Below are 17,440 nucleotides of genomic sequence, written 5' to 3'. Positions count from 1 at the left end.
GGTATTTCAGCAGCGCTATACCGGTTAAGGGTAGATGAAGAACTGGCCACAATCGCAAGGACCTATGTTATTACTAGACTGCGTGATAGGCCCGGCGGCCAATCAATTAAATGCCTGAGCGGAGCTGTTCCTTGGACTCGTAGTGGAGATTCTTTGGCATTCACTCGAGGCACTTGGGAGCTCGCAATGGACCTATTACTAGACTATTTCCACTATTTCCACTAGGCTGCTCCTAGCTTTTTCAAACCTGTGCTAGCTTTGAGGAGGTAGTGGAGGGATTCGAGTTCCGGGCTTTCTCCAATTACAAATCTCGCTTTATGGCGTGAATTTAGCTCTTTTCAGACACAGAATAACTGTACACAAAGGGCGAACGCAAAGGTTGTGATTTGCCACTAAAAGCACGCTCAACTGGGGATTTGCTCCTTCTCGGGTGCTGAGATTATTTGTTTCCTTTTTTGTTTTCTTTGGTGCCTGACAAACCGCTTCACAACATGAGGCGTCCTGCAAATGCTAAATGACTGGTTTGAAAGCGATTGCAGCGTACTCTAATGCGCGCGTCCGTGAAATGAATGTTAGAGGCGCGATATTTTTATGAGTATGTACTGTAGTGAACGGTTTATTTTCTCTATTCTTTTAGGACACCGTTAGTGCAGACGTCCTGTTTTTATTGCGAAGGTCACCTCTTGCCCGCCTATATACGTCACCACAGGAGACATCTAGCGAAACAAAATATCTCCAGTTCGGGAAAAAAAAAGACATATGTTCTGAGGGCTTTCTGAGAACTGTATTTGCCTACCAAACATCTATGTAAAACAGATACGGGTGACTTTGCTGACAGCAGCTTCCAAATCTCCAAAACAGGTCATTTGGATCAAATATCTAGCGTTGATTCTACCAGTGTGGTTCCATCTGACGTCCGAAGGCCTCGAACATTTGCTCAAGTCGACTAGAATGATGACGATGTGGTGTACGCTGCGAATGAAACTAGCTGGTCAGAGTTCGAGGTGGAATTATTCTTCGCCCTCCCACCCTACATCCCCCCACTCCCTCTCCCTCCTCCACCGCGGCCCCCAGAGTTCTTGAGCTTCTGTTGTAGGCCTGGTGCTGTCTGTCCGACGACGAAATGTCAGTGGCATCGGGGTTGGCGCGCGCTATCCGCGGCTCGCATCGCCGTCATCCTGGCTTTCAAATGGGAAACCGTGGCCGAGAAAGAAGCCCACAGCGTCACGTAGCGGGCATTGAGGGCAGGCGCGGATGCTGCGGGAGCCGACGCGAGGCGCGTCGAAGGCCATTCTGGCCAGCCGATAAGGCCGTTCCCATTCGGCCAGCGTAAGCTACCCCCGGTCGTCTCTGTTGATGCTGCCCGGACCGTGGGTGAAACACGGAAAGGCACTTGATACTGAGCGAGCGCAAATATACTCGCATGAAACTCGGCACGTCCGCGACGGAACGCCCGCAGCGACCGGAGCTGGAGCGAGGCGGCTGTCCCGAGGGGTCTGTTGGCTCTTCTGCCTTTGTTGGTCGTCCTTAGAGGCGCCTCCGACGCGTCCTTGAGCGAGTTGCATAAGTTTTGAAGGGCAGCCATATTTGCAGCTTCTTTCTTGGGGACCGAGTTCGATTAATCGCAAATAGGAGGCGAGGAGCAAATGACCTCAGTCGCCTATATATCTGCCACCGTTACGATTCTACAGCGAAAACTAGCGCAATGATACAATGAGCATGTCAAGCACAAGTACAGCGGCAGAAATATACTTCCCACTGGAGCATTTGATAGCAAACGCACTTTAGTTTTTATATTGAAAAGTATTGCGTAGGAACCACCGACGACGATTGTCAGTGTAAGCTCATATAGCCGAACGCTTCTAGAAAGCTGTCCGCTTTGCTAAAGGAATGGTGCACCTGAATGCCTGCCTATATTTGTTGCAGAGAGGACATTTAGGTGGCGGTTGTTGTTTCACTGCGTAATTCCGTAGAAAAGAGAAGCCGTTAACCACCGCATCTGTATCGGAGGTATAGGCGGCTATACGTATAAGCCGATTCGTCATATATGCGTTCTCATCCGGCGGCGCGAGCGCCGGCGTGGAAGATAACTTTCATCCTCCTCTGCCGGTGGGCGAAAAGCGGGGCGGTTCCGGGCGCTCCACCACAGCGACCTTCAGACGCGCTCGCGCGGCAGCACGTAGGTGCCTCGAGAGAGAGAATAAACATTTATTTCGCAAAGCAAGTAGAAAATTTCTTTAATGAGTGGGGCCCTCATTCCAGGGCTCCATTGCCATGCGCGACTTCGCGAGCCCGCTGGATCAGCCGTTGCTGTTCCTGCTGGCTTGTGCTGAGCAGCGCAGACCCCCAAGAGGAAAGGGTAGGGTTGGGTATAGGAGGAACATCTGAAGGGTTAGGGCATTCCCGTATGGAGTAATACACCGTGGGTTTGGCCCCACAGTGGGGACAATAGGAAGGGTACAGGGTGGTATGAAAGATATATGTATAGCATGTGGAGACAAGGAAAGGAATTGGTCTGCAGTTTCCGCCAGACAGCTGCCCTATATTAAGCGAAGGATGAAGAGGGGGATAGTTATGGCGACTTTCCAACCCATACGACGCACCGCCAGAGCCCCTGCAGTACTCGAGCGCCTCGAAGAGTTCGGCGGCGAACGCGCCCCGCGGCTCGACTGCCCGAAATCACCGGCGGTGAAAGTCCGAACCAACGACTCGTACGAAAACGGGTGCGTGTAGTTGCGCTGGTGGTGTCATGCTTTGATTGAGGCACAGCTGGACTGGGGAGGTTCATTTCCTTTCGCAAACCGCTATTTGCAGCACCAAGACGAACTACAAGTAAGCGCCAGGAAGAATGCTCGTAAGCGATTTCAACTATACTTCAAGATGTGTACATATAGTCCATTACATGCTCGAGTGGAGACTCGTTGTCGTCTTCGCGGGCTGTCGTGCATGGTACATCGCTGGCGACAGTCAAGATGCAATATCTCTGACAGCAGTGCTAACCCATTCGCTAACGCCATCACAAACGTCATCGCTGTCGCCCTCAGTCGACGGCTATGACGTTCCGCCGAATATTTTGCTGCGTGGTGCTATCTGCTGAAGAGCGAAACAGCGCAGACCATACGTTTGACGGAGCCATCCGACGCAATGCTGCCTCAAACGTTCTTGCAGACGAGAGTTTGTGCACAAGAATGATTACAGCGCATGAAAGAGCGAAAATGCTGTCTTTCTTCGGTTTCTTTAACACTTCATTTCGCTGTCCAGTTTCTTCAGGAATACGAGAGGACCTCTATAGGATGGCAAACGTGCACAACGTCACCTGCGCGAGCTACACGCCGAACGACATATAAAAAGAGTGGCAGTTTGTACTAGTTAGTACTCCGTAGTCTAGTAAGAGTAAAAGCGCAATGGAATACAGGACGGCAACAAACATGGAAAGGCGCTTGTCCATATGTTGGTGAATACCACACAAATAAGAGTGAAAGCGCAAAAAAAAAATAAGAGACAGGACGTAAAGTGCTTGTCCATGTTTCCTGTCGTCCTGTCTTCTTTTGCGCGTTTACTCTTATTAGAATAAGAAATGAGCGATATACAGGAAGCGTCAAGTGACCTGCGTAAAGTGAACGCGGGCACATACAGGTACGGTGTCGTTACTGCACCAGCCTTCGCTTGGCGTTTCGCGCAGTGAAGCGGCCCGCAAAGAAAATGTATTGCAGGAAGCCCAGCGAGAGCATAAGGGTTGACAGTGGGCGCAAGCGAACCATCACGTGCATCCATAGGATCTCACCCTTATCTCCCTTCGTGCCCGGGGGTCCGACGGGACCAACAGGGCCTGGGTTTCCCGGTAATCCCGGCAGTCCTCGCAGCCCCATGTCTCCTTTCTCTCCCGGATAGCCCGGAATGCCTGCACTTGAGCAAGCAGACCACTAATAAAAATCATGCGCACAGAGACAGAAAGAGAAGTTGATGTTGTTGTTGTTGTTGTTGTTGTTGTTGTTGTTGTTGTTGTTGTTGTTGTTGTTGTTGTTGTTGTTGTTGTTGTTGTTGTTGCTGCTGTTGTTGTTGTTGAGTATGGGAAATTTGCCTTCTGAAGGACCTACTATCCCAAAACCGTTGCTTAAAACAGCACGAAACGAGAGAACCATATAAAGAGGGAAAAAAATAATAATCGAAAGCTGTCATAATATCTCAGAGTGAAAAGAACACACTACATACACTATACAAACATACTAAGAACATATTCATGTAGATTCCAGAGCGCAATCCACAAACCCACATAATAAAGGTACAGACGGACACAAGCGCCGACTCGCAACTAAGTCTTTATTTCAAGGAAACTGCAAACAAATAGCGGAGGTGAGGGGAAACTGTGCGGAAAGAACAGCATAAAGGGGGGTATACTGCGTTGGTCCCTGTGTTCGTGTGTACCTTGCTTTTATGGCTTTGTCGATTGTGCACGCTGAAATCTAAAAGAAAATGAATGCGTACCAACTCGCCCAACTTTCCATTCTACTTGAATTCAATACTAAGAAGTTCACATAAGGTTGTGCATATATCTATGCAAATCTTGCTTGATGCACAGTCAGCGCGTGACCTTGGTAAGCATTATACTCGCGGACAACCTATCTTGGCTTTGAAGCGAAAGCTACGGGGGCGGATATCCTGCACATGACTGTATTCGTACGCAATGTAGTCCGGGCGCTCTCGGCACCGCTTTCGGTTTCGCCAACCTCGCACAACCTCTTTACTTCAGTGAAGGCAGGTACAATGAACTCGGCGTGAATCAATGTTTATTCCTATCCGATATGTACCGAGGTCTGAACAGCGAGCATCGCAGCCTGCGTCGGAGCTCCGAAGCAGCTGCGTGGCGTCGGTTAGGACTTGGATGCACAACCGACGCTGCCGTCGGTATAGCCGGCGCAGCAGTCGGCTGGCTCACCCGTTTGTACCACATGCCGAAAGTTGCGACTTCCAGATGCGCTCGCTTGGTTTCAGCGCAGACGCTGGAAAAGGTTTTTTTTGTGTGTGTGTGTTTCAACAGTCATTTGTTGCTAAAGTTGGTTACGAGCCTCTCAGGGTGAGTTGAGTGGCGAGACAGCAAGCGCCGAAGACTCACCAGAAGACACGGGTGTCATATTGCGTTTGATGAATGTGCAAAAGGTGCGACGGTCTCGGGTGTGCGGAAACTCGAAAGAGCAAACTAAATATACAATAAAATAGCAATAGCCGACTGGTGAATATTACGTATCGTTTCAAATTAGGTGCTGTAAAAAACGAAAAAGTATTGTTTTCTATTTCCCACGTAAGAAACCGTGAGCAAAACAGCGGTACTACTTCCAGCAGCGATGAAAGAGGCGCGCTTAGTTTCCGTAGCCTTCGTTTCATAGCTAAGAAAAGTTGTCCGCGAGTACAGTAGCATCCCCCCACGTTGAAATAGTTCAGTTCATAGCAAAGTGCATAAAATTCACCAACGCGGAAAATTTGTCATGATAATGAATTGATATGGAAAAAAGAGCGCGCCAAGGCACACAAAGTGTCAATAGCACGATAAAGTTATCATGATATTACAGTGAGATAAAAATCACGTCAGGGAACAGCAAAATAAAAAGTGGGGAGTAAACCAGAAAAGTAATCTGGTTTGTAGATCCCACGCGAGGTATCGGTAGGGAAAAGGGGAACATCAGTAAAAGTGTACGTCATTTCCACTGAGGCACCACAAACAATTAAATACCGCAGCCCTTTTAATCACGTGCCAGTAGCGCTACACGGAAAATTTGTACAACTATGATTTGTAACGGCATCGACGCACCGTGACTAAGTACTAAGCACGCGTCCTTTGTACTCGCACCGTTATCCTCCCCCAGTTCTTGACATACGCAATAAGTCTGACATGCCTGTTCCGGCAATATTCCAATTGGCTCAGTCACACATGTTCGAAAAATTTCCTGATTATCTTGAAGTATTCACAGATGCACCTGTACACAGTGGCGGTAAAGGCGCTTCTGCAGCTTTTTTCAGCCCTTCGATTCAAGTACGACGTATATTTCATATGCCACATCCAGCCTTATTAACAACTGCGAAGCAATCATTGATTGATTGACTCCCACGCTGCCCTTAGCAGACTACAACGAAGTCTCATCGATTGTCATGTTGTGTGCAGCATTACTGACTCTGCCAATAAACTTGCATCACGTGGGGCATGTCGCGTTGCCCAGTAGGTACCTTCACGCGTATCGTTTGTCCGAAATAAAGAGCCTGATCGGCAGGTTTCAACTTGCACTCGTGACGACTGTGACTGCGCCCAGAAATTTTGTGCAAGCTTGATGACGCTCGTCTGCTTATTCGGCGCCACCTGATCGAGCACCATCCCGGCCATCGTATCGCAAATGGAACTAATCAAGCTAACTGTTGGCTGCGTGCACGTTTGCGAGTGTTTATACCGAGAAGGACGTGTGTCCATTCCGTCGTGTACTTCTTGCGGTTGCTGCGAGGCACTTCAGCACCTGACATGAAGCGCGCCGCTTTCATTGCGCAGCGCACGTCGCTAGAGAGGGGGATATATCAGAGAGTTTTAGAATAGGGGCCCCAATAGTTTGGGGCCCCAAAGAGCTTTGCGGGTGTTAGCGTTGGGGCACGTAGGAGTGAAGAGATTTAGAATAGGGCTTTGCGTTTGCGGATAGCGTCTTGCGCTGACAGCGCCACTGCGGCGTCAAAGAAAAACTATTAGAAATAATTAAATAAAATATTCCATTTTATGATATGAATAGTAATCTTGACTTGCGTGTGTTCGCGTTTAATTACAATTTAGAGGTTATTCTTCAAGCAGCAAACAATTAGTTGTGCTTAGTTTTGAGCAACAAAACCAACTTTACGCGCCTTCACCAGCCAAGCATAGTCGTGTTAGGCCTACGAGCCATAATATCCACACTCGAATTCGGAATCAGCGGCGTCTAATGAATCAATCTTCATAACACACGCTAGTTGAGAGAAAGCGATAACTGCAGTCACTTCTCCTAGCTAGCGAACTTCACGCGTTACCGCGAATCGAACCCCGTTTGGTGCTAGGTTAGAGCCGTCGCTTCGATGGGAAGCTTTTGGGAACGCTATTTCAGCTCCCGCTAAATCGGTGAAATAGCGTTCCCAAGGCAAAACCCACACGCAGTTTGCGTCTCGCGCATGCGCAGTGGCTTCGACGCTGTTTCTTTGGGGCCCCAAAACGGTTTGGGGCCCCTATTCTAAAACTCTCTATCATCTCCGTCGCATGCGGTGTACCACACTCGACGAATGTTTGTACCCGCGTGGTTACGTGTGTCGACGCGATCAAGCTCATCGCGCTCTCCTTATTCTTGTATAAGTAACTAGCGTATGTTCACCTTTGAGCTTATTTTGCTTTCAAATTAAATGACTAGACCTCGGACACCATTCTACTTTAACATCCTTTCCTTTAATTTTGCCTTAGTAGCATCACCTGCTGTGACCGCCGTGCGTGTGCGTGCGTGTGTGCTTATATATATATATATATATATATATATATATATATATATATATATATATATATATATATATATATATATATATATATATATATATATATATTATAGAAGAGTTACCTGCTGGGCTAGTTGGTAATCTTGCATACTGAAAAGATTTTGCGATAGTGTGTGCGTGTGCGTGTGCGTGTGCGTGTGTTTGTCATGCTTGTAAGAAGCAGTATGGATCATATGTACTATAAGCCACCTTTAAAAAACAGAAATTTTGTCAATCCATCAGGCAAGAATATTTCTACCCGCCGTGGTGGCATAGTGGCCATGGTGGCCGCCTTTTCATGAGGGCGAAATGCAAAAACACCAGTGTGCGGCGATTGGGTGTGCGTTCAAGAACCCCACGTGGTCAAAATTTTGAAGAAGCCCCCCACTACGGCGTGTCTTATAATCGTATCGCGGTTTTGGCGCGTAAAATCCTAGAATTTAATTTTAATAATTTTGGGGGGCCTCCTTACTTAGGATTTTCCCACGTGCTATGTAGTACTCTCATTGGCGTCTCTACGAGGTCTGCTCCATTCCTGCAAAGTTTCACCGCAAGACACCTTCCGTGCTTGCGGCGATTGTACAATACCACCCACACGCACGCAATACGTGACAGACTCTTGAGACACACAACGCGAACGATCGTGGATAAGCTCTTAGCGACACACGCTGTAAAATTTTGGTAACAGTGACAGTTGCCTGATTCAGCTGCGTGCTAAAGAGGTGCTGCAAAGGAAGGTCGTGGAGAAGTCCTAAAAAGTCGTCGTCGCCGGAGGTGGCAGTCGGCCTGCAGGTCAGCGCTGCCGCGATGGAGGTTGCATCTCATCGCTACAGGAGATGCAATCTTATATTGGATCATGTTTCCGCAAAAGCTTTATATCTTATCACGCGGGCGTTTCCTCTTCCTTTATTTGTCTGCATTCTTGAAATTTTTCTTGGTTCTAGACAGTATTTGGAACATTCTTATAAGCTCTGTGAATTTAAGGTGCGCAGCCCGTCCGAGCACACATCATCATTAGAAGTTTTCAACATTATATAAGCTATTGTTATCACGGGCATCGTCGTTTTTGTTGAGCTTGTGTTCGTTTTACGCTGGTGATAGGGCTCAGAGAGTGAACATGTCACGGCCATAACCATATACACCGTCTTAACGCTTCGTCCTCGCTTCTTTTTTCATGCCTGTCTGTTGGTACTGCCTGCATGTTTGTCTTTACGCGACTGCTACCGCATAATACATCACCCGGTTTCCCCGGATGTCCCGGGTCCCCAGGCCCGCAGTACTCTTTCGAGGTGAAGCAGAATTCCTCCAGCACTGGCACCTGAAACAGAAAAGACCCATGGTGTTTCAGGCGATAAATAAAGTGGCGGCGATATCCTTGTTTCATCCAACTGCAACTTGTATTTCTGTTTTATACAGTCCGTACTTTTCCCTGTACATCATGTAGGGGACATGTACCTAGACAAGCCTCTTTAAGGCTTCTTGTACGCGTCCCTAAACCTCTCGTGGTTCTTGAATAAAGTATGAGTAAAACGCACGCACGCACGCACGCACATGCGCGCACGCTAGCGGCGGCTACTTCATTTACGATGGAATATTTTATTTATTTATTTGTTTGTTTGTTTGTTTGTTTGTTTATTTGTTTAGTTATTTATTTATTTATTTATTTATTTACAGTGCCATTAAAGACCCCACAGGGGTACTACATAAAGGTGGGGGGGGGGGGGGGGGCATTATTGCACACTCATAGATAACAAAAAAAAAAGCGCAGGCCTTATACAGAAGATACGGCGGCGCAAAACGCATCATAATTTTTTATAGACGGAACGTCTTTCGGCAGTTCATTCCAAAATTTAATAGCTAAAAGCAAAGGAGAGAATTTGAACAAGTTAGTCCTGCAATGGTGTAGGTATACTTTGAATGGATGATCAGTGCGTTGGGAGATGTATGAAGTAGGGCGAATATGTTCTAGTCGGAAAGTACAAGTGCTGTGGTAGGGTTTGAAGAAGTAATGAAGAAATGCGTCTTAGTTGCTGAAGTGTTTGAAGATACAAGGTGTTTCGAAGGCGTGTAATACTGTCGTGTGTGTAGTTAGTTGTTATAAAACGAATCGCACAATTCTTTAATGATTCCAGTAACTGCGTTAAGTAAGCCTGATGCGGATTCCAAATAATAGAGGCATATTCCAGCTGCGATATGACTAGAGTGTTGTACACCAGAAGCTTTGTGTCAGGCGTAGCCATGTAGAGGGTTTTACGTATTAGTCCTACTGTTTTACTCGCCTTGCTGGTCATGTAATGTATATGTGCTGATTCCATGTTAAATTACTTGACATGATGACACCGAGGTATTTAACCTGATTTACCGGCTCAAATGCAGCATTGTTGATATTATAAGAAAATGATGATTTCGAGCGACGTGTAGTGAATGTCATTGCCTTGGTTTTATTAACAATAATCTACATTAGCCACATGTCAGACCATTATGACAAAGTAGTCAAATCAGCCTGCAGAAGAAGAGAATCGTTAGGTTCATTAATCTGACGATACATGATACAGTCGTCTGCATAAAGACGAATTTGCGACCAGATATTATTGGGGAGATCATTAACGTACAAAAGGAATAATAGTGGGCCTAAGACCTCAGGAACTCCACATTTAACAGCAGTAGGTGAAGAGATAATGTTATCAAGCAGGACAGCCTGCGATCTATCGGTTAAAAAATTATGAATCCAACTTAAAATGTCTTCATTAAGATTAAAAGTTTGAAGTTTTACGTGTAGGCGGTGATGAGGAACCCGGTCGAATGCATTAGAACAATATATGAACAGAGCATCAATCTGACCTAATGAGTGAATAACCGAGTGAATATCTGTGATGAGTTCAAAAAGCTGCGTTTCACAGGATTTCCCTCACTGAAAGCCATGGTGGTTCGGAAAAATCTTATTGTCATTTACTAAGCGTTGCATGATGTTACTGTAAAGAATGTGCTCCATGATCTTACATGGTATTGACGTTAATGACATCGGTCTGTAGTTACCGCAGTCGTCGCGAGTGCCGGAGTTGTAGACGGGAATGACGTGCGCGAGTTTCCAGTCATATGGCAGAGTACTGTCATCTATAGATTGCCGAAAAAGCATACACAGAAAAGCGGATGGGTGTGGAGCAGTAACCTTTAGTTATTTAGAGCTTATACCGTCAGGACCAAGACTCGGTTTATTAGGAAGACGGTGTATGGCTTTTAAAGCTCCCTCCGGAGTCACAACCGCATCCGACATACCAACACACTGAGAATGAGGCAGGATACATGATGGGAACACGATCCTTTCAGTAGTAAACACTCTGGCAAATGACTTATTGAGTTGGTTAGCGGTCTTGACAGGGGAGAGCTGCTGGCCTACGTCCTGTAAGATAGACTGAGTTCTAGACTTTCCACGGTTGTCTATTTTCCAAAAGTGCTTGGGATTAGTTATTAGAATTCCTGGTAATGTGGTATTGAAGAATGAATATCTCTGTATTTAACCCAGACATCAGCCTTGTTAGTATGCATATCAGTGCGGTAAGCGCGTTTCAAATGCTGGGTAAACCAAGGGCTTTTCATGCTGGGACAAATACGAAGTTCTGGGATAAACATGTTCCTGAGGCGCAAAATTATGTACTTGAATAGGGACCAGTTTTCCTCAACAGAAAGGTTTCTGATGTCATGCTCTAAAGGTGACAAGGAGTCATTAAGAAACCTACTGACTGCGGAAATATTTGCTTTAGAATAGTCATAAATATATTTTCGCTGGATTAGTTTCTTGTGGAAATCAGGGCTAAATTGATCATTAAACTGGATTAACTTGTGATCACTGATTTCTTCCAGAAAATTAGCAGAAATAGCGTCACGATGAGTGGTACATACACGATCAAGAATGGCGGTGTCGCGTGTGGGTTCTTTCACGATCTGGTGTAATGAAAACAGGTTCAGAGTGTGAAGAAAATTTTGACATTCTTTTTTGTGCGAGCTAGAGCTGAAAACGGAATTGTTGCTTTAATCGATTCTAGTTGAAGTGTCCTGTTTAAATGATAGGGACGCGAGGAAACCTGTTTCGAATGTCTTCTAATTCAGAGGTCAAGCATGGAATGAAATTAGAATCGGGGACTGGAGGACGATAGCAAACATCGATAAGAACGGAAGAATGTGATGAACTGTAGCGTACAATGACCCAGCAGGTTTCAATGTAAGATAATGGCACAAGCACACTTTCACAGTGAATTGATTTTCGAACAGTCGCAAGAACACCACCACCACGAGCTGTACAGCTGTCTTTTCTGCATGTGTTCAATTCGGAATGAATATTCAATACACAGTCCGGTGCGTCACTACTGAGCCATGCCTCAATGCCTACTGAAATGTAAGTTGCACACGCGGTCGTAGAACAGGTAAGGTCATGTTGCTTAGATAAAATACTGCGGAAGTTGGAAAACAAAAATGAGAGCGAAAGAACGTTTTTCGGCTTGTTTTTAGGTTTTACAGGTGTCGCCTTGTCATGACATTGCGAGCCACAGGGTTGTGTGGATTGAGATGACATGTTTGCCAAGGGGACGACAGTGCCAGAGGCAGAATCAAAAATGTATGTTTGGCCGTTAGCTGAAAGCTTGTCAAACTTGAGTCGTACTTTTTGCCCCTGATCGTGGAATTGTTTTCCGAAATCCCACAACCGCTTTCTGATTGCACGCATCTTAAACGAGAAGTCATCCTCGAACCACACTTTCTTAACTTTGTGCTTTTCAGCTTCGATGAGTTCGCGAAAACTTCGTGTTTGCTTTTGAAGTTCAGAAACCGGATGATGACCAGCCTGTTGAAACCACTTTTCGGACGCCCCAGACGGTGTGCGCGTTTGACGTTTCCTACTTGGAGACCCACTTTGCTTTTTAAAAAAATTCGAATAACTTGTTCGGTTTCATCCGAAGTCTCCGTTTGCCCCTCTGGAAGTCCCTTCCCAATCAGATTTTTTCGCCTAGATCTGTTCTCTAGGTCATCCGGGTTGTCCGATAGCTGGTCTATTTTTATTTGCAATGAATTAATCGTCGAAGATGTTTCGGTAACAGTTATTTTCAACCTGTCCACGTCTTTGACGGCAGTTTCAAGAGTGGACACGCGTTTGGCAAGTTCATAAATTTTTTCGGCAATGCCATTCAGCTGATGCTTGGTATCCTTTTCAAATTCAACATTTCTTGCGTCTGTAGCTTCTAGTTTGGCGAGCATAGCGTTAAGGACTTCGCTGTCGAAGACGAGAAGAAGAATATTATTAATTTGGACCCCTCCTCCTCCTCAAGTGTTTTATCGAAGGCACGAACGCGCGCCGACGAAAGAAAGGGAATCAGTGGAGATGTGTCGCCGCCATCGAACATCCGTATAACATGTCGTAATGTCAACACACGTGCGATGTTGTACGCCTTAAAGTTTGTCTCGTCTCTGAAACGCTCAGCGGAGCTTTTAAAGCTTGCAACTGAGCACCCCCCCCCCCCTCTTTAGCTGAGGACGGTACAGGACTTCAGTACTTCTCCTCTCTGACTTCGCAGGCATAAGCCAGCACGCCTTCCTTGATGGTAAACGCTCGGACGGCACTAACTTGCACATTTGTGCCTTTCCCATCGAGTAGCCTCCACGACTAGGTGTGGCATTCACCAGTATAGTGCTTGACTTTCGTATTTGGTGATATGCAATTTCCTATGCAAGTGTAAGCCCCGAAGCAGAGAAAGCGACAGAGACAAAGGGCAATCCAGGGAACCAGAAAAAAAGAAAGGTAGCAGATCCAACGAGTTGGAATCTATATATAGTGAAGCTTTGTTTGAGTGCATAAAGAGTCGAAACACGAGTTTGTGTTTATTGAATGTGCGCACAAAGTGACACGGAATGCTTTAATCAGACATTGTAGAGAGGCTAATGCAACGTCTCGTAAACGAAGCAGACAAGTGCAATAGATCGCGGGGAGTCCTGGGCTTTTTTCTGTTGTTGTTGTTTGTTTGTTTGTTTGTTTGTTTGTTTGTTTGTTTGTTTGTTTGTTTGTTTGTTTGTTTGTTTGTTTGTTTGTTTGTTTGTTTGTTTGTTTGTTTGTTTGTTTGTTTGTTTGTTTTCGCACGGCCGCAGCCGCGGATGCGTGGAACCGAGCGTCATCTGTCGGTGGTGCAAGAATCAAGGCGGTGGTGACGTCGCGCGCGTCCTCCGCTTTGATTGGTTGGCCTATCCGGCAAGAGAGCAGACACGCCGTAGCATCCACGGTCATGAAAACCCGGAGATGTTGGCAAAGAAAAACTTCGCTTTTTAAAAGTCCGCCCTGCCACCGAGATATGTGTTGTGAAAGCCGCCTAGTTAAGCAAAAAAGGCGCACCACACATCACATGCTCCATTCTAGGTCTGCGTAACAGAGGCGCTGCACCCTGACGAGCCAGACGTGATAAGAGTTTATCAACTGATGTGAAAAAAGAAAACCAAAGACAGTTATCGCGACTGGCCTATGTGTCTTTGAGATCATGGTGGGCTTGTGAGACAGACGTCTTGCTTTCGAGCGCGTTATCCAGCAAATATTAGCAGTACATTCCTGTGATTAATCATAATGGAGGAAGAAAGACAACTATTAACCCTCTTTCCCAACCTTACAGCCGCTGCAGCAACATACTTGCGCAAAAGTGTTTTCCATCTTTGATGAATTCGTGCAAAGTTCACTCCTTTAAGAGACGTTCAAACTGTATTTGGTCCTACGTATCGGTTATCCTGATGCAGTCCGAACGTTTGTTTCGAAGTCAGTATGTTGGCACGTTTATTCATTGCATATTGCTATTAATTGAACATTGCATATTAATCACTTCGTTAAGTTAAGAAACCTAATGAGAGCGCTTAATGTCCACTCGGCAAGGTGACATAGTATGTGTTCACATGATACAGCCTACGTCCATATGTAAAATACAATCTTGAACGACCTGTATACGCTATACAGGACGGAAAAGTATGAAAGGAAGTACGAATGCAAACATTGTTATGGCTGAACTTGCGTGAATACGACTCATTATCTTCTCCGCAGCTAACCAGCTCAGAACCGGACACAAAAACATATTCTGATTAGTGCTTCTACCTATGTGCTGTACATCCCTATGTACTTATCAGGTGTATAGGACGCGTTGAAGTGACGCCGCATACTATTAGTCTGTTGGACAACCGAGAAAATTATAACAGCTGCGAGAAAGCACAACACAGCGCTGTGTAAATTATACACTAACTGATTTGGAGTACTCATACGAACAGACTTTACTGCTCTCTGGTCAAAGTCCTTAGCCTCCGCATTGAAAAAAAAAAGTCAGTGTATCTTTGTTCAGTAGCTAAGCGAACGTTGCGATTTGTCGTGCAAGTCGGGGCCGCATCTTCAAGTCGTCCACCTGGAGACGCAGAATCACGCTATTTTCAGCGAGCAATTATTAAAAATATCGAGTTCCGAGATACGTCTGTCACATACACCCAACATAAACAAAAAAAGAAAGAACAGTTCCCTGCCACGGAGCCGCATATCGGTGGGGGCGAAATGCGAAAACACCCGTACACTTAGATTTAGGTGCACCTTAAAGGACCCCAGGTGCTCCAAATTTCCGGAGTGCCCCGCTACGGCGTGCCTCATAATCAGAAAGTGGTTTTGGCGCGCAAAACCCCATAATTAAAAAAAAAATAAAGCAGTTCAGGTACAATGAACATTCTCAGCGCTCGCAGCATGAAAGTCAGTACAAAAGAGAACGCACCGTCGCCTAGAAACACAACAGATCTATTGACGCAAGTTGATTATAAAGTTCCTGAAGAACTAGCGTACTTATCTTGTTTTCCTGGTAGCAACAAAAAAGAAACAATTGGAGCAATAACAGCGGCAGAATCAGGCATGGTTTTTTTAGCTATAGGCAACCTTCTTTCTTTCTTTCTTTCTTTCTTTCTTTCTTTCTTTCTTTCTTTCTTTCTTTCTTTCTTTGTTTCTTTCTTTCTGCAAACGAAATGCAAGCATACATTCAAAGTTAGCAGACTTTTCCTGGACTGCTTATTAAATTCCCGTGATCTTTCAATACAACCATAGGTACGGGTATATGTTTCATAGGTGTACTGCTGCGCCAAACAAAATACTTGAAGATACATATCTACTTCAGTTACCTTATGAGATTTCTTTTTTTAAAAAGCATATTGCCTGGTTGCTAAGTTATGAGTCAGAGCGCGTCTCTATGTTACCCTGGTGACTTCCAAATGACACTCCATCGATCACTTCAACGGTGCTTCTAATAACGATTGTTGCACTACGCCGGGTTTCTTGCATTATAATTTTTCCGATGCCGATATATGATGCTTCGTGTCCTAATGTTTATTTATGCACGTTTCTAAACCGGGTGTATCGGCGAATACTTAAAATTTTTTTTTTCATTGCCTGTGGCAGATAGCACAATTGTAGTCCATGAGCTGGTCTGCTCGAAGGGGCGCACATTACTTGCAAAAAGAAAATAATGCATTATCAATTAGTTAACAAAAAGTCACTTTAAGTTTTTAGCTAATCACCTTATGGCAAATATTGCAATTTACAAATTCTAGCCTGGGTTTTCGCTAGGCGGATCCACTTGGAACGAATTCTCAAGATGACACCAGTTTCGAGATACTAATTCCCGAACTTTGTGGTGAAATGCATTGGCGTTCCAGTTACTTTTGTGCGCCAATGCATAAAACGATGTTTTGTTAAGAAAGTATGTCGAACAACAGTGCATTCTTACCGCAAGTGTGACGGTGCACATCTCGTAAATAGTGACATCCACAGAACATTTTCAAATGGATGTCTTGCAGTCTCACCTGCTAGAATTTGTAAATTGTAATATGGTGCCATAAGGTAATTAGTTAGAAACCTAATTAGTAAATTTTGGTTAATTAGTCAATTATAGATTTCAATTTTCTTTTTCTTTCTTTTTTTGAGTAATGTCCGCCTTTTCGAGTAGACCGGCTCATGGACTAGAATTGTGCCATCTGCCACAGACCGCTTTGAAAGTGTTCGCTGAAACACTCTGTATTTTTATCGTTATACTTTGTTTGCTTGTTATTATCGAGCGACTGGTTTAACGAAAGTTATACGAATGTACACAAGATGTTCTTGTGTTTTTTAACTCTGCCTGTAGGCAACTTGTTGCAACTTGGAGTTGCTGACCAACACCAGTCAACTTTGGGATGAACGTTGTCACCACTTGAACGACGCAAAAGGACTTCGGCCTCCGAGAGAGAGAGAGATCGTGAAGAGGAAGAGGCGCTATTTTCTGCAGCCCTTTAGAGAGCATGACTCAGCGCCTTCGACCTCATACAGGTCAAGCGACAACTCTTCACGAGCAGTCTTCCCTTGTGATAAGAGAGAATGTTTGCACACTGGTCGAAACAGTCCTAGGCGCAGAAAGTTTTATTTACCCAATTTGGTCCGCTTCATGGGGACATCGAACTGAGTGACAGTCATATTCTACATTAATGTGCCCATAGCTTCGTTTATTTTTATCAGTCTCTCGTATTTGTGTCCATTTGTCCTTCCCCCCCCCCTTCGCCTTCTTGCCCCAGCACGGCGTTGCCAGCCGCTGCTTACATTAGCCAACCTCCCCTCTTTGTCCCCTTGAGAATTCTTTACTTCCTCTTCACGAACCTACGTGCTATATATTCACAAGCCTATAGTTCATTCGTTATAAAAAGAAACAAGACTACGACCTTTATATTTACCGAAATGTAAACAAAGAAATAGTTAGACTGTGTTGTCGACAGTTATCCCCTTTCACGTGCATGAAAGCGACACGAATGGTGCTAAACAATTCTGAACAGCCAAACGAATTAGAACAGAAATCTACAGCCAAGTATGAGCAGGAGGCACAACCGAGGTACAACCTTAAAG

The 17,440-nt window shown here is 45.2% G+C and overlaps 1 protein-coding gene across 1 annotated transcript in view; it reads right to left on the bottom strand.

Moving 5' to 3' along the window:
• The window catches only part of LOC142575241 (uncharacterized), a 62,011-nt gene that overhangs the window by 43,435 nt on the left and 1,136 nt on the right, over positions 1-17,440 (bottom strand). The window contains exons 2-3 of the mRNA XM_075684422.1: positions 8,764-8,842; positions 3,785-3,901 (exon numbers count right to left, since the gene is read on the bottom strand). Of these exons, the coding sequence (XP_075540537.1) occupies positions 3,785-3,901; positions 8,764-8,842 (196 nt within the window). The remainder of the gene's footprint in view (positions 1-3,784; positions 3,902-8,763; positions 8,843-17,440) is intronic.

Source organism: Dermacentor variabilis, chromosome 3 (genome assembly GCF_050947875.1).
Source record: "Dermacentor variabilis isolate Ectoservices chromosome 3, ASM5094787v1, whole genome shotgun sequence".
Classification (NCBI taxonomy): domain Eukaryota; kingdom Metazoa; phylum Arthropoda; class Arachnida; order Ixodida; family Ixodidae; genus Dermacentor; species Dermacentor variabilis.
This window is presented reverse-complemented; position numbering and strand designations above follow the sequence as displayed.